General features: G+C 37.8%; 1 protein-coding gene across 1 annotated transcript in view; it reads right to left on the reverse strand.

Moving 5' to 3' along the window:
• TMEM104 (transmembrane protein 104) overlaps positions 1-23,114 on the reverse strand; it is a 67,029-nt gene that overhangs the window by 29,197 nt on the left and 14,718 nt on the right. Inside the window, exons 6-8 of the mRNA XM_083353139.1 lie at positions 22,549-22,629; positions 6,981-7,080; positions 6,048-6,156 (exon numbers count right to left, since the gene is read on the reverse strand). Coding sequence (XP_083209265.1) covers positions 6,048-6,156; positions 6,981-7,080; positions 22,549-22,629 — 290 coding nt within the window. The remainder of the gene's footprint in view (positions 1-6,047; positions 6,157-6,980; positions 7,081-22,548; positions 22,630-23,114) is intronic.

The raw sequence follows: 23,114 nt of genomic DNA on the forward strand, positions 1-23,114 counted from the left end.
AAGCTTTTTTTCTAGGATTGTTCTGCATGTGATAAATATCAAATGTTATTCAGAACCCATGGATAGGAGAGGAGACATCTCCAGTGACTGGAATGGGAAATGAAAAAGAAAAAAAAGAAAAAGTAGGAATAATACATGTGATTATAGCACATGGGTTCATTTCTCTTAAGTACGTTTCTGGGAAGTAACATCCAAATGAGGGAAAACAAGAAGTGAAGCTTTGGTACTTCTTTGGAAATCAAACCAGAATTACCATTCTATCAAACCAGAAGAGGTGTGCCTGTTTGTGATTCTAATCAGTGTCAGCTTGGGGTGGCATTGCCTCTTCCTAAAGAAAATTTAAGTGCTTGCAACCTAATTTTACTCGGTGCACTAGTATGCTTCCAACTGGGATAATATCCATCGAACCATCTGCATGCCTCTCTTTGCTCAGTCTGCACCTGCTGGGCTCCCTATAACACTGCAGCATCTCTGAAACTATATGCCTGAAAACAGTCCTCATCCTAATTAACTCAAAAATTTCATCCCAAGCTCTGACAGAACAGATGTAATAAAATGTCTGAAACAGACCGAGCCAGACTGGAGATAACACATTCTGCAACACTCTATATCAAATCAATATTTTGTTCACCTATCTGGAAAGCTTAAAACATTTTCTTGCGCTTGAAAAATAGTTGAACAGTAGAAGAGTGAAGACTAAAGCAATTTGGACAGACAGATTTCAACAGAATTGTTTGCAATTCTTGTGTTGTATTGCTTTGCTAATTGTTTCATTTTAAATTCTAACATAACAGCCAAGACAAAGATCTATGCCACAGAGATAACAACAAAGCTGTAATTTGTAAGGGATGACTCTACTCTGATAAATATTTAGAAGACCATTATGTAAAGCCAGGGAAAACTCTGGCAGTGAAGGCAGCGAAGAGACCTGCCTTCTCAATAGATCACAAAACACCTATTAGAAAACAAAATGGTCCTAATATGTCCTAATATGCACGTGGACATATTGGATTTAAATAAATAATAGCTTCGGTTGCTACAGTTCTTTTAACCACATTCCCTTCATTTCAATAAATCTTGCTAATGAGAACTGTGTGAAAATATTCTTTGGGGAAAAAATCACTTTCACTTTTAGCCGCTGCCAAAGAGCCTGATATAATAAGATTAAGAATAAACAGGCTGAATAGGATGCTGATTCGTTAATTCATAAACCATGTGTACTTTAATTGATTCAGAACAAAGCAAAAAGCTTATTCAAGAATGTATAGCAAAGAACTATCCATTCTTAAATAATGTATGCTGCATAATTGCCTCATCGCTCTGGACTAAGAACAAATATTTATGACAGCTTATAAATAATATTGAGATTTTCAGGCATAATGCCAAGTCACAGTCTGTTATTATAACTATAACTATAAAGCTATAAACTCCCTCAACTTTTCTCTTGACTGATGTCAATTAATTGCTCCTTCTATATAGCAAACTGTTTCCATCCAAACTAGGAAAATCAGCATTGCAAGTTAACTTTTAATAAGGCTTCAAACTATTACTATTACTTGAGATAAAATGGGAAAAATTAACTCAACTGCAGACTGCAAGTGATGCTCATTCCAAATCCACTTGGAATCTGAAGGCTGTGGTGACAATAAACAATAAATAAGAACCAGAAAACATGGTCAAACGTCACCATTTTCTTTAACCAATAAATCTGCATTGCCATGAATTTGAGTCACCAAATATGCCAGTGATTAGAAAGGAAATATTGATAACACTTCATGAGTGAACCCAGATTCAAAACCCATCTGTAAAAAATGCTACAAAATGATGTTTGAGAGTGAAAGAATCATCTATCAACTAGACACCTTTCTTTAATTACTTGTTTATTTAGCAAAATTATACTTTAGAATAGTACTTTCCAGGGAGTAGTTTGCAAGAGAGTCAATTCTGAAACTTGTGAAAGACAAAGATTAAATGTAAGCCTATCAGACAGTGGAGCTATGCTTAGGTTGCTGGAGCCTGCACACAGTAATATTAAGATGCTGCACAGGAAGGAAACTCATCAGAGAGCAACTTAATCTGTCTAAATACTTTCACTACGTGCATGATGCTCAGCCTTTATTCAAGGCATAGGAATGCAGACTATTTCTGAAGGAGCTTTTGAACATTAAACTGCAAAATAATATTTTTATGTCCATCATTCTCTCTTCTTCTTTCCTAGCTTCAGGACACAGTTAATGTATAATAAAAAAAAAAGAATACTGCAATAGGAGAGGGAGAAAAGTACAAAAAAACAGAAATCTGAGAAAGAGGGTATAGTATGTGTGTTTGTGTGTGTGTGAGTACACACACGTATACATATAATACATAATGATAATGGGCAGACAACAGCAATTTTGAGATTCTAAATATAGCACAGTATAGAAAACTGGTAATTTCCTACAGTACAATATAGGAAACTGGCAAAATATAGTACAATATAGGAAGCCAGAATGCAAAGTTCAACTTTCTCAGGGGCAAAAGGGAACAGTTTGAACAATCTTTACCACATTTGCTGAACACGAAAGTGAACTCAATTGGAAGCCTTATTTTCTCCTTCCCAATGAACCAATAAGGAAACTGTCTTTACGAAAGTGCATCAAACTAGTCAATGGAAGCATTGCAAAATGAGGGACGCGTTTAGTGATCTAGATCAGGGTAGGACAACTTTGAGGGGTGGCCAAGGATTCTATTTAGCTATTACTCTTACTGCTTCTTCTTTTCCTTCTTTCCTTCTTTTTTAATAGAGAAAAGGCCACAGTAAATTTAAAAAAAACTGCAGGAAGGCTGTACACATGGGAGCAAAGTTATGCTACTTTCCCCCTCTGTGTTTGAGGGAAGTTTGGAGGTTTTTTTTAACATGAGATCCACTTTATATTACAATTTATATCCTTTCTACTTTACAGCATCAGTAAATTATATTAGGGAGGGTTAGGAAGGGTTGGGTGGGGGGAGGGATTGTTAAAGATAAAATGTATTGAAAAACTTTTCAATAAAAAAATAAAAATAAAATAAAATATATATATAAAAAAAGAAATTTTCTGATAGTTAGAACAATTAATCAGTGGAACAACCTGCCTCCAGAAGCTGTGAATGCTCCAACACTGCAAGATTTTAAGAAGAGACTCTGGACAGCCATTTGGTATAGTGTTTCCTGCCTGAGTAGGGGGTTGGACTAGATGACCTCCAAGGTCCCTTCTACCATCATCATCACCATTATTATAAAACTTTTATTCATAAAACATGAAACTCAGTCAACTGAACACTCAAATTGACTGGCAGTAATGGTTGACATGGGTTGCTGCCAGCATCCTAGGTATCAACCAGCTATCTCCTTAAAATGTAAAATGTTCTGAGTAGCACAGTTTTTTGTAGCTTTGCTGGAGTTACTGCAGGAAGCTGCAATTTCTTGATGTGTTTGGCAAAGTTTTTGGACATAGTTCCCAGTGCCCCGATGACAATGGGTATCATTGTTACACGTTTCATCCATAATCGCGCAGTTTCGATGGCCAGGTCGTGGTATTTCGTAATTTTTTCCAGTTCTTTTTCTTCGACTCTGGCATCTCCTGGTACAGCAATATCAATCACCTGTACGCTTCGGTTCTCTACGACTGTGATATCTGGCATGTTGTGTTCCAAATGGCGATCTGTCTGTATTCGGAAGTCCCATAAGATCTTAACCCTCTCATTCTCAACAACATTTTCCACCCTATGTTCCCATGACTTTTCGGACACAGGCAAGTCGTATTTTTTACACAATGCCCAGGGGATTAGTTTAGCAACTCAGTCATGTCTAGATTTGTAATCAGTTTGCACAATTTTGCTGCACTCACATATTAAATGTGAAACAGTTTCAACTTTGTCGTTCCAAAGTTGGCAATTTGGATTGTCAGTAGATTTTTGTATCTTCACTTTCATGGCATTAGTTTGTAGTGCTTGCTCTTGAGGAGCCAGTATTAAGCCTTCTGTTTCTTTTATTATTGTTGTTGTTGTTATTATTATTATTATTAATTTTGCCAAATGCATCACAAAACCAAGGAAAGATAGCATTACAAAACTGTATTATTATAGATTATTATTGCTTTTACAGAATTCCTAATCTACTCTTTCCATAAAGAAACATTTTCTTCCATCTCTGGTTTAAGATATTACTTTATGAATTATAGGTGCAATATCTCAGAGATACAGGCCATAATTAATGCCTGCATGCCTTTCCTTCTGCTGGATCAAACAGTTACTGAAATTCAGTAAGAAAACCTTCAGAGGTATAAAACTTCTGGAGAAACCGTCCTAGACACAATTTAATAAAACAATACTTCCTTTAAATAATTAACCAGGCTGTGGCATTTCTTAATATTACCAAGACTTTTTTCCTGTTTCAGCATTATTACTGTGTGTCACCCATCCTCCAGAAGTGTGCTGTTCATAGTAATAATCTAGTCAGAAGTGCAGGAACAAAGTTAAAATGCAAAGAGTACCCTCAAGGAAAACTGTATTTATTGCTTCAGGTTTGTTTCTTCTTTCCCATCTGTATGATTTACTTACCATTTGCAACGGCCATGATTTTAGCAATAAAATCAGATATACTTCAAAAAATATTTTTATCACTCTTTCCCCTAATTATTATGTTTAACGCTTGTTACCAACTAACAGCCAAATGTCAAAGTAAATTCATGACAAACATTACAATAGAAATATGAAGAGGGTAAGCTTTAGATAAACTGCAGCAGACAAGCAAACTCCTCTGTCTGTTACTTGATTTAACTACAATGGCAAAAAGTATCTCTATTAACATCTTAAATGATACTTCTAAAATCAAGATAGATAGTTGATTTCTCCATAGAAAGAATGAATTTAGTTCAGATACTAAAACGAATTCTTGGGCTCAGGTTTTTTTTTAGGTACGCCGTGTATTTTTCACCTATAGCAGACATGTCAAACACAAGGCCCAGGGGCCAGATCCGGCCCGCGAAGTGGTTTCGTGTGGCCCGTGAAGCCATCCTGGAAACAGTGAGGGAACGGCCCCCACTGCCTTGGCCCTGGCCCAGAGACCCTCCTTCTGCCAGAGACCCTCAGATCTCTCCCACTCCTGCCCAGGCCCCCATAGGTACCCTTGATGCGAACGATGTAGAGCTGGCCACGCCCACCCAGCAGGCCATACACACTCTAGCCATGCCCACCCAGTAGGCCACGCCCACCCAGGCCACACCCACCCGGCCCCCTGAGGGCAACTGCAATGCTGATGCGGCCCTCAATGAAATTGAGTTTGACACCCCTGACCTATAGCTTCAATTGGTGCATCTCAAATCTGGAATAAAATGAAGTGGATCCCAAGCCGAAAATTTATACATACTTGTTTTAGTAAAATCTTTTAATATATACTGAAATATTGGTAAAGCAGGACCAGTGAACATATTTGTTAAAAATCAGACTCATTTATAAAATACCAACTTTAACTGCTGAAGTATTTGAAGCATATAATATTTATTGTACCCAAGTAGCAATATTAATGCAATTACCGTAAGTTGCTTTCCCAAGGTAGTCTGACAACTCTTTTCAAGCTTTTATCACTTCATTAGTATTGTAAATATTCCTGGCCTGGAGAAGAAGAGCTACTTGCGTTATTGCCTTATACAGGAAAAGAGGAGAATTAGGAAGGAAGCACTAGAGTTAGCCAAAGCTAAAACCCAACAGGATACCATGCCTGAAGTGCAGTGTGAAGACAACCTGATAAATATGAGTTGTGGCTGGGGTAATTTCCACTGAAAAGTATCATTAATATTCCACCACATGTGTGTACCTCAAGGGACTGCCACCATTCAGTACAAGGCTGACCTACTGAAAGGTATAAAGTTAACAAACTTCCAGGAGGAAAAAAAAAGAAGAGGAAGAAGCTGAAAACAACAACAGATTGTACCCTTAAAATTTAAATCAATCATTCTTTCACAATGTTATTTTGTTTAAGAACAAGGCAAAATTCATAGTGTGCGCCTTTGGTTAGTGACACCTACCAGGTAAATCCTGTAAGCATCAATCCTCCTGATTGGCCCCCAGCACTTGTCTGTGTCATTATACTTTGTCCCATCCTCTACGCTGCACGAATGATTGCCAGTCATAGTACTGACAAAAAGAAGCAAAGCCAATTATTAATATTCATCCGAATACATGAAAAGACCCTTATTCATAAATAAACACTCTATCATACAAGCATGTCCAGGAAACAATTGCAGACCAAGTAATAATAGCTTTTTAAGCAACAGATGATGTAGCTAGTGTGACAACTGCAACTATTCATTAGCTAGTTGTTCTCCGTTCTGCAGTTACTTCTTATCAATGTAATATGTTCTACGTGGACGGTCCTACACAGCATTCAGAAGATATACTAATTCATGCCAGAGTTGGATTACTAACTGGTACATTTAGCTTGCCTTGAATATTTGCATACACTGCCAAATGTTTTTCAGGCATTCAAGTGCTGGTTTTCACTTTCAAAATCCTAAATAGCTTGGGGCCTATCTGAATAACAATCTGATCTGTGAACAAATATATCCAGACACTAAAATGCCCCATCAATTTGATTTATGTCTTATCAACTCAGCTGTCAATTCCTAGCAACCATGTGGATAGATCCTCTCCAAGATGATCTGTCCCCAACCTTTAAGTCTCCCATTGGTATAACCATTGCCATTGAAACAGAGTCCTTCTCCTTCCCTACTGATTATCTTTGTAAACTGGATTCATGATTAGTTCTAACAATGGTTTTTAGGTAAATTCTCACTCTTTTAAGTTTCGTATAGTCTGAAATTGACTTGAAAACTGGGATAGAATTTGAAACAAGGACATCAGTACAAAGTCAAAACCATCAATATGAAATAATTACATAATCCTTTACTTTTTTTTAGAAATGATCACATTCACAATATTGTTACCAAATGCATACCTACCAAGTCACTTGCATGAGAGAAACTGGGACAGCAGCTGCGTAGATCGCCAGATCACCATATAAATAGATGATTAAACAGAAGTAAAACAAATTCACTCCCACTACAAGGAAGAAAATGAAATAAACTATTGCAATTCACATAATTGTATCACATTACTTTTTAAAAAAAATGCTTGATGTTTTAGTCATTTCTTGTTGAAAGTTACTTTTTTAGAACCCATGGATGCTGAAATGAAATGGACCCAAAATACTGCTTGAAAAAAAGAATCTAATCCATGCATAGTGGAATTAAATATTACAGGCAAAAATATGGTACCCTATCTAGTATTTTAACACCTGTAACGTTGTTTTCTATAATTAAGTATTTCACATTGTTATATTAAATATAAGGCTCTCACTATGACAAACTTCCAGGCAGAAGGGAAGGATATATATGGTACTTTTACACTGCCCTACAATATGAATCCTAGTAGCAGATTTCTACAACCTAGAGCAGAATACTTGCTTCATTGGACTACAATTTGCATCTATTATTTCACCTGCAGTATAAAAAATTATGATAGGTGCAATGTGATCACACTGAAATTTCATTTTATCAAAGCATACAGAAACCCTCTTTGATGTATTATAGGTAGTCCTCGGCTTCAGACTGGTTTGAAGTTCCAAAGCTCTACCTGGGGGGTACTTACAACCTGGATTTGAAATTCTGATGGTTGTCCCTCGCCCCTGTAGTCATATGACTTCACTTTGGGTGCTTGGCAACTGGGCCACATTTACAAACTTTGGCAGACTTCCATGATGCATTTTACAACTGATTTGCTGAAAACCAGCATTTACTTCCACTTTTCAAAACTGGATATGATTCTAATCTTGCCAAATTACCATTTGATTTATAAAAGGTGATGATGCAATACTTTTTCTTTACAGTATGGGGACAAAATTATTGGTATGCAAAGAAGCTTTTATGATCAGCCATCAGGAAAGATAAAGAAATCCCAAAACGCGTCAACTTGTTTTTCAAAAAGGAACTGAAATAACTCAATCTAAACATATTTCATTTTCAAAGTAATCAGGCCAAGGAGAGGAGGCATTAATTCAAAGACAGGAAGAAAAAAAGGAATATAAGAAATCAAAAAATTGAGTACATTCAGCTGACACTAAGAATGATCTTCTGTAGTCTATTTGTGAGGACGGAATATATGTGCATACAGTTATATACATATGCACACACTGTATACATATACACATGCACAACTCTGTTAATACATAAAGCATTCTTAGTCAAGTTTAATGCTTGGTGATTTCATGTCTCTGTATGTCATGGATAACAATACATTTGCAAACCACCTATATCTCACCAGTGTTGAGCTACTGGATTAACTCCATGGATGCTCAGATAAATAAATACACAATTTAAATAAAAAGTAAATAAATTGTCAACTCTTTCTTCTGAGTTTTGGCTTCCAATCTAGCCTATGAATTATCCTTATAGCCTATTTGATAGTCTCCCATTCAAGTATTAAAAGCATCTGACTCTACTCAAATTTTGAGATCAGCCAAGGTCGCCGCTGGAAAAATACAAGTACTACAACAATTGGCAACCCTCTTTCTTGGCAAAAATAATACCTTTTACATTTAAAAAAAAACCTCCCCAAACCAGAACCAACATGGTGTACTCAGCAACTACATGTCTTCTAAATGGGGTCAAGGAAAAAGTCTTGTATTTCTTCAGAACACTTTGCTCAAAAGATAAATGGAAATGAGCACTATTCACCTAGGCCAGGGGTGCCAAACTTGCAACATCACGTGATGTGTCGTGATGTATTGTGACTTTTTTGCCATTGCCGGCAATGGGGTAGCCGCGGTTTCATTATGATGCATCCGGCCCGCAGGCCGGCAGTTTGACACTCCTGACCTAGGCCATTGTTCAGCAGTATTAATTCTGCAACTGTTTAGCATACATTTTCCCCATTATAATTTCTCACTTCCTGAAAGCGGTTCCTACCAAATTATTTTATGAATCAGTACCAGAGGTATGTTGAAGTCTGACCTGATGCAAAGCTTGGATAGGCAGTCATTTGTTTTAAGTATCTAGCTCATCAGTAGGTGACAAGCTTTCTAGTTTGCTCTGTGCATGATATACTGAAATAATGAACAAGGCCAATTATGTATTTTTTTAAATAAGTAATTACCTATGAACTTCAGTAATCACCAATATGTACCAATGAAGGAGAATATTTGTAGCTCAGGGTTGAAATGAGAGGACCTTGGTATGTTACCTAGTTAGGGTAATGAAACATCTGCCAGAAAACAAGCAAGTTCAGAGAGCACCAAGGACCCCTCACCAATATATTTATGCCTGCTGAGGTCTACTGCCAGGCTGGTTTTTCACTTGCGTTACCACCTGCTCCTCTCTAGATACTTATTTGAGGGTTCCTTATTTGAGGGTTCCTTAGAAAAATAGGAACCACTACGGTGGGAAGGTAACAGCGTTCCGTGCGCCTTTGGCGTCTAGTTATGCCGGCCACGGAGACGTCCTCGGACAAGTGCTGGCTCTTCGGCTTTGAAACGGAGATGAGCACCGGCCCCTAGAGTCGGAAACGACTAGCACGCATGTGCGGGGGAACCTTCACCTTTTTAACTCATGAAAATAATTTGTATTTTTTATCTTAAGAGTGTGGGGACAGAAGCTCCATGTTTGATGATGAACGTTGACTTGGTATAGTGTATCTCAGTTGCTAATCTAGTTTTACTTGAACCTCTCCCTCCATGTTTCATAGGGGATAACCAAGCACTAGGGAAATACATGCAAGAGTATTCCTAGGTACTTTCCTGGGTATTATCAGGGAACTCAGAATATATGAAACGGAGATGAGCCCCTAGGGTCAGAAACGACTAGCATGCATGTGCGGGGGAACCTTTACCTTTTACCTTTACTCAGAGATCAGACTTTGACTTCAACATCCAGCTGAAACCAATGGCATTAGGTGTTGAAGAGCCTGTTGCATACGCAAGTTCAAATTATAATACTAGAGGAAATTCACTTTCTACTTTCCAGGCAACTATTGCGTCAAAGCCATTAAAATGTGTACCATCATAAATTAATGCATCACACAATATGCAAAAAGCACAGTGCATGCCAGTTTCAATTGCTAATTGTATATTACAATTAAGAGGGCAGTGCAGTACAATGGCCATCCCACTTATAAAACTTCCATTTGTTATATAACTTCAATAGAGTCATCAATTCATTTATTGCTAGTATATCTATGCCACTGTATAGCCCACAAATGGTATTTCATAATGAATAAGCCGAATAATTTTACAGTATGGAAACCATAAAAATTCTTGTTTATGTCTACAACATATTCTTCTTTCTCCTCTTCTCCTAAAAATATTTTGGTTCTTAAATATTATTAAAACTTAGTGTAACTTAAGAGGAAAGCATAAAAACAATAAAAAAACACAAAATACTAGGTATCTGTTAATAGCGATATGTCTATAAGTAGAATAAAAGCAAAACTATTTCTGTCCAGTAATAATCAGTAATTATGTCCCCACCTTTACCTATTCATAATATTAAAATGTGACAAGAGCAACAGATTAATCAAAAGCATATTTATTCCCAGCTTGGGCTTTATTATTATTTTTAAAATAGTAAATAGATTAAAATATTCATTAATTCTTTAAGATCCATTGCAGCTTTCCCCCCAGCTAAATGTACAAACAACTGCATTTATAAATGCTTATTAAAATCTTATTCAAAGAAAAAAATCAAATGCAAATTAATCTAAAACCAAATAAAACTTGAACATTACAGTCATTATTCATGTATATTATTTATTAAATTATAATGGATTTTTGTCAGTACTTTTGTAAATGCTAAACTGAATATATTAGAGAACAAATACTGTTTATTAGGAGAAAGAGAAATTAGTCTCATGAAACTCTGACATGAAAATGAGTTTGGAATAACATTCAAGTTTAAAGTCAAGCTATGACTGCCTCATCTAGCAAGATCAAGACAGCACTTTCATCTTTCTAGAACAGTTAGGTATTATCAGGTTGATCCAATCTGGGCTGGTCATAGGGATTAGAGGTTTAGTCTTCCCAGCTTTTGGACTCGTACTGGGGCCAATCATCAGGGAACTTCTCTCTACCAGAATGTGTGCCTTGGGCTATTCTATGTGTACTATTTATGTGATGACTGATTGCATGTCGCTTTTTTAGTTGTTGATTGGGATGTTGATGGCTGGCTATTAAATCATTGACTGTTGTTTCCTTGTGCTGCCAGTCCTCGACTCCTAATACCTGATAAGCTGGTGGTAAATCAGTACTCCTGTTGACTGTTTAGGGGCTGTTTCCCAGGCTTCAATCATTTCCCTAGCTATTTTTGTACCTGCTTGGGCAACAATCTTAGTAGCTGCAAAATTGAATGTATGTCCTTGTTCATTGCAATGTGAGACTACTAATGAGTTTGGATCTCCTTGTCTGACTGTTCTTGCAATCTGGTGGTTAGCTTCCACCCTGTCTGTCCTACATAGTCTATCAGGTTGAATCTCGACCCTGACGAATTTGGGCCACAGATTCACTATTTTACCAATTTAGTCTGACCCTAATAATAAGCTCTTCAAAGGATATCCCAGTGATCCCCTTGGCTCCGTCCTTCTGCTTTACTTGCTATCTCCCCTTGGAGAGATAGGGTGAATGAGAGTCTTTTATAGTCATGTGAACAAGTATACCAATATAAAATCCTTTTTTCATTTTTAACTAATGTAGACACATCAACATTTTATTTTCATTAAAGCAGTATACATATATATATATATATATATATATATATATATATATATATATATATATATATATGTATATATATATATATATATATATATATGTATATATATATATATATATATATATGTATATATATATATATATATGTATATATGTATATGTATGTATGTATATATATATATGTATATATGTATATGTATGAATGTGTATATATATATATATATATATATATATATATATATATATATATATATATATATATATATATATATAAATGTATATATGTATGTTTTCTGAGGTTTTCGCGGGTGTTTGTATGTGGATCTTTGGTCATTCGGGTTTTTCCCCACGTAGAATTAAAGGTGTAGGAGCAACGTTTCGACGGAATCCCATCCGTCATCATCAGGCTGGTGGCTTCAGCTTCCTTCTTCTGGGAGATGCATGTGGTAGTGGCTGTTTGTTCCTCTTTTTTAAACTGCCAGAGGGGGTGTGTTCTGTGGGTGGAGGTATAGCCAGTGTATTTACCTCTTGAGCCACAGGATCTCTCTCGCTCTGTTAGCTTTCTGCAAGGGGAGGCATGTGTCAAATGTTAACTATTTAGATTACCTTGCTAGGCCCCACATCTGGGGCCTAAGATGCAATCAGCCCAGGTTCAAATCTCAGAAGGGTATGGCTGACTGATGAAAACTAATGAGTTAGAAATGCATTTCAGTCTCCCTTAATTCCTTGTTAGTAATTTACACAAATATATGAACTGTCCGGTGTGACTACAGCCTGTTTGATGGCCTTCAAGATAGGCTGAAAACAGGAAATAAAGATTTGCCCCATGTTTGGGGCCTAGCAAGGTAATCTAAATAGTTAACATTTGACACATATCTCCCCTTGCAGAAAGCTAATAGAGCGAGAGAGATCCTGTGGCTCAAGAGGTAAATACACTGCCTAAGATGCAATCAGCCCAGGTTCGAATCTCAGAAGGGTATGGCTGACTGATGAAAACTAATGAGTTAGAAATGCATTTCAGTCTCCCTTAATTCTTTGTTAGTAATTTACATACATACATACATACATACATACACACACACACACACATATATATATATATATATATATATATATATATATATATGTGTGTGTGTGTGTGTGTGTGATGTAACTGAACAAAAACCTACAGTATAAAAAATTATCTATTTAACATAAAATGAACATATATGCCATTTCCTTCTGTAGAAAAAAGTTCACCTTTAATATTTGATTATTACCCCCTTTAGCAGAAACATCTTCAAATAGATAATTCTTATAACCCATCTACTAGTTTCTAATATCAAATAGGAATATTTTTTCCCCACTCCTTCATGAAGATTTTTCTCAGCTGTGCAACACTGGGAGGCATTTTTTGCATGCAAAACTTGTTTCAAATCATTCCACAGAATCTTGATGGGATTTAGACCTAAGCTTTGGCTTGCCCATCCCAGAATCCTCCATTTCCCTTCTCTTTTTTTCAGCCATTCCTTCGTGGATTTACTAGAATGGTTATCGCCACTGTCATATTACAAAGTCCACTTTTAGTTAAGCTTTTGACAGATGATCTCATGTCATCCTCACACTCTGGCACAATGAACAATTCATGGTAGATTGTATGATAGACAGCAAAGCACTCCATACCATAACCTTGCCACTGCCTGCTTTACAATTAGAATCAGTTTCTTTTGGTGAAATGATGGCTTTGGTTTTTTGCATGTCTTCTGATATCATGACCAAATAACTCAATTTTTTATCTTGCATGTTCACAGCACACTGTTCCAAAAGCCCCAATCTTTGCCTCGGTGTTCATGAGCAAATTTTAGTTCTGCCCTCATGTTATTTCAGTAAGCAATAGTTTTCTCCTGGCACACCTCCCGTGTAGATCTAATTTGTGCAGCTTCTTTCTAATGGAAGTCTCATGAACTTTGGCACCAATAGTAGTGAGAGCTACCTATAGGTTAACATGGTGAAATTCTGGGGTTCTTAGGGATTTCTTTCAGCATCTTGTGAACTTGCTGGGATGGCCAGCTCTGGGCAATTTGGCACTTCTTTGAAATCTTTTCCACCTCTTAATCATCTTGACGGTGGAATGATTGATGTACATTTGTTTGGCAATCTTTTTAAATCCCTTTCCCAGACTCATAGGTGCCTATAATCCTTTTGAAGGTTATGAGAGCTCTTTTAATCTAGACATAGTGATACCACACACTTCAAGAACAAAGAGCAAATCAAAATAAATATCTGAGGTTTCAGTAAGGCAGATTCATTCAAGATCCTCTCTAATAATGTTCTAATCATTTGTACCTGATCTGGTGCATTTCTAATTTTAGGTATTTGAGGTAGCGGTAATTACGAATGTGCTTACTTTTTCCAAATGTGAAATGTGCCTTTATATTTATTTCAATCACACAATGCACTACGAAATGTAAGTAGTGCATAAAATCTGTTATATCAATACTGTTGAAATGAAACTCATATCTATATGTTAAAATACATTGAAAAATTCATTTTTCACATGACTGTATCTGCTCACAGTGCATGTTTGAAATTTGTGCATTTTTGCTTGTCAATTATCACCTCAAGGGAATAGTCAGTCTTTATTTGGTCCATTGTAATCTTAAAAATCATTTCCAAATCCTTAATTCAAAGGCATTTCTCTTTCTCTCTTTCAATGTCCAGTATGTAGAAATATACATTGCCACTATCATTTTAATTATTATTTTTGGTTTTACTGAAATGTTCTTATACTTCATGATCTTTTCTAGGTGTACATTGCCTTCTTTCTTGGACTTGATCTCCTTTTAATTTCTCCAGTTTTCCATATGTCTTTATTTTTGCATCCAAGAAAGTAAACTATTTATCACCACCATTTCTTCACTATCAACAGTAAGTTCAGGCCTGCTGGTTCATTTTAATTTTCTTTAAGAGTTAATATTAATTTTTCACTTTTATCATCAGCTCATTTTACTTTCAGTTAAGTGATATCATATTTATATCTAAAAAGGTTTAAGCTTGTATTTGATTCAATGAATCCTGCCATTTTAAAATATATCAATTAATATAATATTGATATTCAATGAATAATAACAAATGCCATTAGATAGGATTATAAAATTTACTCAGTTAGTCAGCCACATATCTAAGGACATCTTTTAAAAAAACATTATTGACATTCTTTCATATAGCTGTATGCCCTATTACAGTGATGGCAAACCTTTTAGAGACCAAGTGCCCAAACTGCAACCCAAAACCAACTTATGTATCGATGGGTGCTGGGTGGGTGTGGCCCATTGGATGGGTGTGGCCCATTGGGTGGGCGTGGCTGTGGTGGTAACGGCAGACTGGGTGGGACTAAAAAGTTCAATCAATTCCAACTTTGCAAGATTTTTTTTCCCAACGAGAAGTTTAAATTGATTGATTGAACCTTTTTTTTTTGCACACGACGGCGGAGGCCTGAAAAGGTTTTATAAAACCCAGCTGAAGGCCTGGGACTGGGGCAACGGCACACATGCCCACAGAGAAGGCTCTGCGTGCCACCTGTGCCATAGGTTCGCCACCACGGCCCTATTATATAATCACTTGACTGAGAGTACAGTATCCTGGTCCACCTATGTTTCTTTATTCCTAAAATGTCATATTTAATACCTTTCAGCTTTGACCATCTAAAATTTTCTGTTTTTCAGGCTTCTTACATTTCATAATCTACTACAGACATGTCAAACACAAGGCCCGGGGGCCGGATTCGGCCCGCGAAGTGGTTTCATGTGGCCCACAAAGCCATCCTGGAAACAGTGAAGGAACGGCCCCCACTGCCTTGGCCCTGGCCCAGAGACCCTCCTTCTGCCAGAGACCCTCAGATCTGTCCCACTCCTGCCCAGGCCCCCATAGGCACCCTTGATGCGAACGATGTAGAGCTGGCCATGCCCACCCAGTAGGCCATACGCACTCTAGCCACGCCCACCCAGTAGGCCATGCCCACCCGGCTCCTTGAGGGCAACTGCAGTGCTGATGCAGCCCTCAATGAAATTGAGTTTGACACCCCTGATCTACTACATAATTTCTTGACTTACAATTCCTTTTCAAAGGTGGTTTAGTTTACTTCCCACCCACCCACCCACCCACTGTTTTTGCCAGTTGCTGAGACGAAGGAGCCCTTAGCTTCATTTCCCCACCTCCCCTTTGAACTTGCCTGGCAAAGCTGATCTGTAAGGAACTCTTGGGTCTACCCCCACTTTCAAGGTTATTTGAAGTTATTGAGCCTTTCTACCATATCAAGGTGATAATCTCCTGGAAGGATATTTTGAATATATCTCAGTAAATGTAAGAACAAGACAGCATCTATTTTAAAAGCTAATACTCGGATTCTCAGGGAAAAAAACTGAATTAGGAACAGCTGTAATATAATCAGAGGCATAGAGTAAAATTAGACTGTCATTCCTCAAACAGTCAGTCCATTTTTCAGATGACATTTCTTATTCATTATCGTTAAAATCGTTAACCAAAGCAAGAGCCCTTCTCTTTTGATAAAATGAGGTTTGTAAAGATGTACTCTTTTATCTTCACCTTGAAATTTATTGGCCAAAAAACTTTCTTAGCAAGCATGATATTAAGAATTTTTTTTTAAAAAAAACAATCACTACTCAAAAGCTTGATTTCTACAAAAGAAATCAATATATAGGTGATACCCTTTAGAAGGGCGACATTTAAGATAGAAGGATTATGAAAGGGCTGCTATTGCTCATTGTTAAAATCAAGCCAACTAAATATATTTCTCACTACATAGGTCATTTGATTCTAGACTTGAATGTATATTTAATAATGCTTCTGAAAGGGATTTTATTTATTTATTTATTTGTTTGTTTGTTTGTTTTTATATACCGCCCTTCTCCCGGAGGACTCAGGGCAGTGTACAGAGCAATAAAGTAAGAGTACAATAAAAATAAAAAATTTTAAAACCCAAATCTATCAGGCCAGGCCGGCTTGTTGGAATAGATAGGTCTTTAGATCACGCCGGAAGGAGCGGAGGTCGGGGGCCATCCGGATTTCAGCTGGTAAGCGGTTCCAAAGGATTGGCGCACCCACCGAGAATGCTCTCCCCCTGGGGGTCAATAGATTATAATCTAGATACTTAAATAGAAAGTAAAACAAAGATGCTTGCATGACTCATTTTTTGGCTACAAAAATGGCTTTTCCTTGACTCCTGTTTATGATTTAAGGTAATTCTAAGAACATATTTCCATTTTAACATTTTGTATTCATTTGACAGACAGAACTTTGTTCTGGTCGTTGATTAATAAAAATACAATCAATAAAAGGAAAATGATCTCCTAACAAGAACTACTATCAACCATTTGTACGGGAAGCTTATACATAATATAGCAAAATTTTGCTACTTTTAAATAAATAAACTTATCTTTGATTAATAGATAGTGCAAATAAAAACTATTAGAGTCCCCCAGGAATTTCATTAAAAGAAATTGATCACCAGTTAATCAACTAGTGACAAACGTCCCTATAGAATTGGCAATACCGAACAACATGAGCTGACATTTCTATGGCGCCTACATCAGAGAGGCAGTATTGGGTTTCATATGGGGTCTCCTGTATTTCCCTTTCAGGACAGCTGTGGGAAGAACATGAAATCAAGCTAGAAATAAAGCTCTCCTAAATTTGGGAACTGTGATATGATATAAATATGTGGCAGGTTCCGGTACTAAAATTTGCTTATTTACAGTTAAAATATAATTGAGAAGATTATGCAAGAAAGCAGCACTTTCTGTCTGACCTTCTACATCTAAGATCCGTTGCCCTAGTAATGATCTACCGTGATTTAACTCTAAGGTTAAGATGGCATCACTGGAGAAACTATACAGATTCGGCCCACAGATGCTTTTTCATGAGGCAACTGGACTTTCTTGTTTTTCTTTGAAGGCGTTTCGCTTCTCACCCAAAAGATTCGTCTAAAAGAATGCAAATGACTGGCTGTCTGCAAAGAGTATAAATCCTTCCATTCCCCACCATCCAGTCAGAGCTGAAGAAGCTTCTTGGATGAGAAGTGAAATGTCTTCAAAGAAAAACAAGAAAGCCCAGTTGCCTCGTGAAAAAGCACCTTTGGGACAGCCATGACCTGGATGACTGAGAATCTCCATAGACATATACAGATTTGTCTTCTTTTGGATCAGACATGGGTCAGTTCATTAAGGTTAGGGTTTGAAACCATTGCCCTTTAGCCAATCTTGTGGTTCCCCTGAAGAACGCTTTGGCTCTCCTTTGTTAATTCTTCAACAAAAGCAGTGTTTCATATTAATTTTTACAAGAAAGTTATAATTTTGGTTTGCCATCCCCTCTTTTCTTCAATTAAGGTAAACATTGTGCCGGTTCTGTTTTATAAACAGTCATAGACCTTCATTGATTGATACTTTCATTACTGCACACAAAAAAGGAAGATCAATGAGTTCCTCCAGGAGTGGTACATGACATATATGCCTAAAATCCATTACTGCAATAAATGACTCCAGAATCCGTTAGAGCAGGCCAAGCTATCCTTCAGAGTTAGACTCCTTTCATGGAAATAGTCTGAAGATTTTCTTTCTCTTTAAGACTACGTACCGATTCCTTATAAAGTATAACCTGAAGTCTTATGTGTCTTAGCTTAGATTGGTAAGATAACAATTTGACAAGCACTGATTCTTATAAGATTACCAAAGGAAATGTGCGTGGTACGCAGCAAATACAAAGACTTTCTTTTTTAAACAAACCTATCACTCGTCTGTGTATAACAGCAATTATAATAGAACATGATATTCTGAAAAGCTTATTCTTTGCCTGCACTATAACTTTTTATCCCGGTAGCAAATCTTGCCAGGTTTTAATTGGGCATTATATTAGATATATTCAGCTCGACTGCATAAATTTGTTTTAGGCTGTTCTAAAACTACATCACACAGAAAGCAAGGTCAGAAGTTAGCTCTTAAAAGCAAGGAATCGATGTAGTGCTGATTTCATTTATTGAAAAATTATGCAGAATTTCCTCAGTTGCAGAAAGCCTGGCAAATCCCAAAGTGAGGCAAGGAAAGAGCAAATTGGAAACAATAGATAGTAGTTGGAAATTTATGGCACCCAATAATCTCTAAGGAAAACTGAGTGAAATCCATGGCAAAGGGAAGACAACTGCATTTGAGAAATTTGATTTTTCAACAGTACAGGTACCCCTCAATTTACAACAATTTATTCAACAACTATTCAAACTTAACAACTGAAAAAAGGCCTTATGATGGTACTTGCGCTTACAACTGTGGCAACATCCCTACAGACCCATGATCAAAATTCAGATGCTTGCCAACCAACACGTATTTACCATGGCTGCCATGTACTAGGGTCATGTAATCTCCATTTGTGACCTTCCCAGCCGGCTTCCAACAAGCAAGGTCAATGGGGGAAAACTCGATTTGCTTAACAACTACAATTCATTTAATAACTACAATGATTCAGTTAACAACAAAGGTAAAAAATCTAGCTGAATGAGGAAACTAGAACATTTAATAAGAGGCAGTAATTCAAACCTTTATATTTTAAAAGAAAAACAGGGTGAAAGAGTCTTATCCATTAGGTAAATTATTTAGAATTACGGTATATTGCTATTTAGATACATTTCAAGTAGAGACACCCTATAGATTTCCACATTCCTATAGAAAGCAATGCTGCAAGGGCTAACAAATATGTAAAAATGTTGTGATTCTATCTTCAGTTTCGGTATGTACATTTATGCTTCATATAACTATATGACTAGACTGTGATGTATTTCTTACTGAACACTATTTAGAGACCATTCAAAATACTATACTGTATGCACAGTAAAATATTTTGCCAATACAGGTATTTCTTGGCATCCATAATGTAAAACCTCTATAGACCAGAAGCCAAAAGAAGAAATGGCAGAAAGAGATTTTATTATTCTCCTAACTAAATTCAGTACTTGATAATGTATGCCTGGATTTGGAAATTTCTATGATCTTTCCAAAGCATCTTCCTACAGATCAAAGGAACAGAAAAATCATATGACACAAATTAGGGCCATCCCTATCTTTTAAGGGGCACTTTTATTTTGCTGTAACTGTTCATTATTAGTTTTTTTTTAAACTTTTCCCTCTGGGAAAGAAAGCTAGTATTACAACCTTCCTATAATAAGCGAAAAAGAGCAGAATAAATTTTGTTTGAACTGTCAGCCAAAGAAAGCATTTGTTAAAAAAAATTTAACTATGCTTAACTTGCATTCACATATGTGATCTGAGCACCCTCTACTGTGTAAAATTATTCACCGCAGAAATAGAGAATTAATGCTACCATATTATTCCAGAGCTATATTTCTCCAATGTAAACATTCCTCTAGCCACCCTATCAAAAAAGCTTGGCCCCACCCATCATAAAAAAAAATTCCCCAAGGAAGACATGTATTCAGTGCTAAGGTAGACAGTAAAAAAAGGTTCCAGTGGTGAAAAGGTAAACCTACTTCAAAGGAAAGCAAAAATATAGACATGGTGGAATAAAGGTACTCCTGCGTACGAATAGCATAAACAAAATGCAGTTTTGAATCCCATTCACCCTCCTTATCTCACTCCTCTTCATTGCTTACAACTTCCTTACTTTAACTATTATTTCTTACTAGATAGTTAGCTTTGGTGCAAAGGAAGGTAAAGTTAGGCAACCCCTTACCAGCTCACTTTGGATGACACCGACTGGAATGATACTTCAACTTTTGCTATGAATACAAACTTAATGAAGACCCTTGATCCCACACATAGCCTTATGCTGTCCCGGATCTTGGGAACAATCACTTACATAAGTGTCATCTATCTTCCATAGCAGAAGTAGGTATGGATAATGTAGATCAGAGGTCCCCAACCTTTTGGGCACCAGGGACCGGTTCTGTGGAGAAAGGTTTTTCCCTGCATCCCGCGGATGGGGCTTTGTTTGTGTGGACCCGTTGCTGGTATGCCGCGGCCCGGTACTGGTCCACGGATCGGGGGTTGGGGACCCTTAATGTAGATGTTCTCAACCAGGCCATCATTAATGAAACTTATACTCAGAAGTATTTATTTATTTATTTATTATTTATTCAATTTATATACCGGCCTTCTCCCGTAGGACTCAGGGCGGTTCACAAGGTATTTTAAAAAACAGATACAACAATTGCAAAAATCTTAAAATCAATTAAAAGAATTATATAAGTGTACTGATGATACCCCACCCCGAAACCACGAATGATCTCATCCAGCGGCTTCATATAGATGTTGAACAGGAGGGGAGAGAGAACCGACCCCTGAGGGACTCCACAAACGAGAGACCTCGGGGCAGACCTCTGCCCTCCCATCAACACCGATTGCGAACGGCCCAGGAGATAGGAGAACCACTGCAAAACAGTGCCTCCCACTCCCAACCCCCTGAGACGCCGCAATAGGATACCATGGTCGATGGTATCAAAAGCTGCTGAGAGATCTAATAGGACTAGGACAGAGGAGCAACCCCTGTCCTGACCGCCAGAGATCATTCACCAGTGCGACCAATGCCGTTTCCGTGCTGTACCCGGGCCTGAAACCCAATTGGTACGGGTCCAGATAATCAGTTTCCTCCAGGAACAGAGGAAGCTGATGCGCCACCATGCTCTCAACAACCTTCGCCAGAAAGCGAAGGTTGGAGACCGGATAGTTGTTTAAAACAGCCGGGTCCAGGGCAGACCTTTTGAGGAGGGGCCTCACCACCACCTCCTTCAAGGCGGCGGGAAAGATACCCTCCTTCAAGGAAGCAGTTATTACTGCCTGGAACCAGCCTCGTGTCTCCTCCCGGGCCGCAAAAACCAGCCAGGAGGGGCACGGGTCCAATAAACAGGTGGTGGAGCTCAGCCTCCCCATAATCCTGTCCACATCATCAGGGGAAACAGGATCAAACTCAGTCCAGATAACATGCTCAAGACCGTCTGATTCCTCCACGTCAGACTCTGCGCAGTCCAAGTCCAAACCAGTCCGGATCTGAGCGATTTTGTCCGTCAGATGATGACTAAACTCCTCGGCCTGACCCTGCAAGCGATCCTCCCTCACCTCCTGGTTAAGAAGGGAGCAAGTCACCCTAAACAGGGCGGCCGGGCAATTATCTGCGGACACGATGAGGGCAGCGAAATAATTAGCTTTTGCCTGCTGCCGGCATCAAGTTCCCTTCATCCTGTGCGCTCCCACAGGGAGGGCCTTCTCAGGGTGCCGGCGGTAAAAGAATGCCGGCGGATAACACCCAGGGGGACGGCCTTCTCTGTGGGGGCGCCTGCACTTTGGAACCAGCTGCCCGTGGAGCTTAGGACTGCCCCCGACCTTCGATCATTTCGCCAAGACCTGAAGACCTGGCTCTTCGAGCTTTCCAGCCCAGGCTGAGTTTTAATTGGGGTTTTAACTGGGGTTTTATATTTTTTAGGGATTTAATTTAATCTTTTAAAAATTGTTCTTAATTTTTGTATCGATGTTTTATATACCCTGTAAACCTCCCTGAGTCCTACGGGAAAGGGCGGTATATAAATTCAATAAAATTCAAATTCAAATTCAGTATTAATGTGTAGGTGTTTCTTAGTTTGTGCATACTTGAAAACATTCCACAAATAAAAACGTTTAAGTATATTTTAGGAAATGTACCAAAGTTGTTTTTTTTAAAAAAAACCAACAAAACACATCCAATATAAAACAGGGTCTTAATAGCTTAAAAATAGTTACCTTTATTGAAGAACATGGAGGCCATCTGACCCATTTCTACCCTTTCTGTGATTTCAAAAATATTAGGTGCTCCTCGTTTCTCTGTAAATTAGAAGGAACTTTTTAGACCTATAAGTCCAAGCTATTCACATTGCAAACCATTTCCTTCACAGGTAGTCTTCAATTTACAACCATTTATTTAGCAACTATTAAACATTACAATGACACTGAAAAAATGACTTATGACCGGTCCTCACATTTACGACCATCAGTCTCCCCAGTCATCTGATCAAAATGGAGCCACCTGGCAACCAGCATGTATTTACAATGGCTGTCATGTTCTGGGTCACATGATCACCATCTGCGATTCTACCAGCCAGCTTCCGACAAGCAAAGTCAATGGGAGAAGCTGGATTCGCTTAAGAACCATGTGATTCCCTTATCAACTGCAATGATTCACTTAACAATTGTAGCTAAAAAGATCTTAAAATTGGGCATCACTCACTTAACAACTGCCTTGCTTAACAATGGAAATTCTGATCCCAATTGTGGTCATATGTCAAGGACTACCTGTATGTTGTTTATGA

This window comes from Vipera ursinii (assembly GCF_947247035.1).
Source record: "Vipera ursinii genome assembly, chromosome: 2".
Classification (NCBI taxonomy): Eukaryota; Metazoa; Chordata; class Lepidosauria; order Squamata; family Viperidae; genus Vipera; species Vipera ursinii.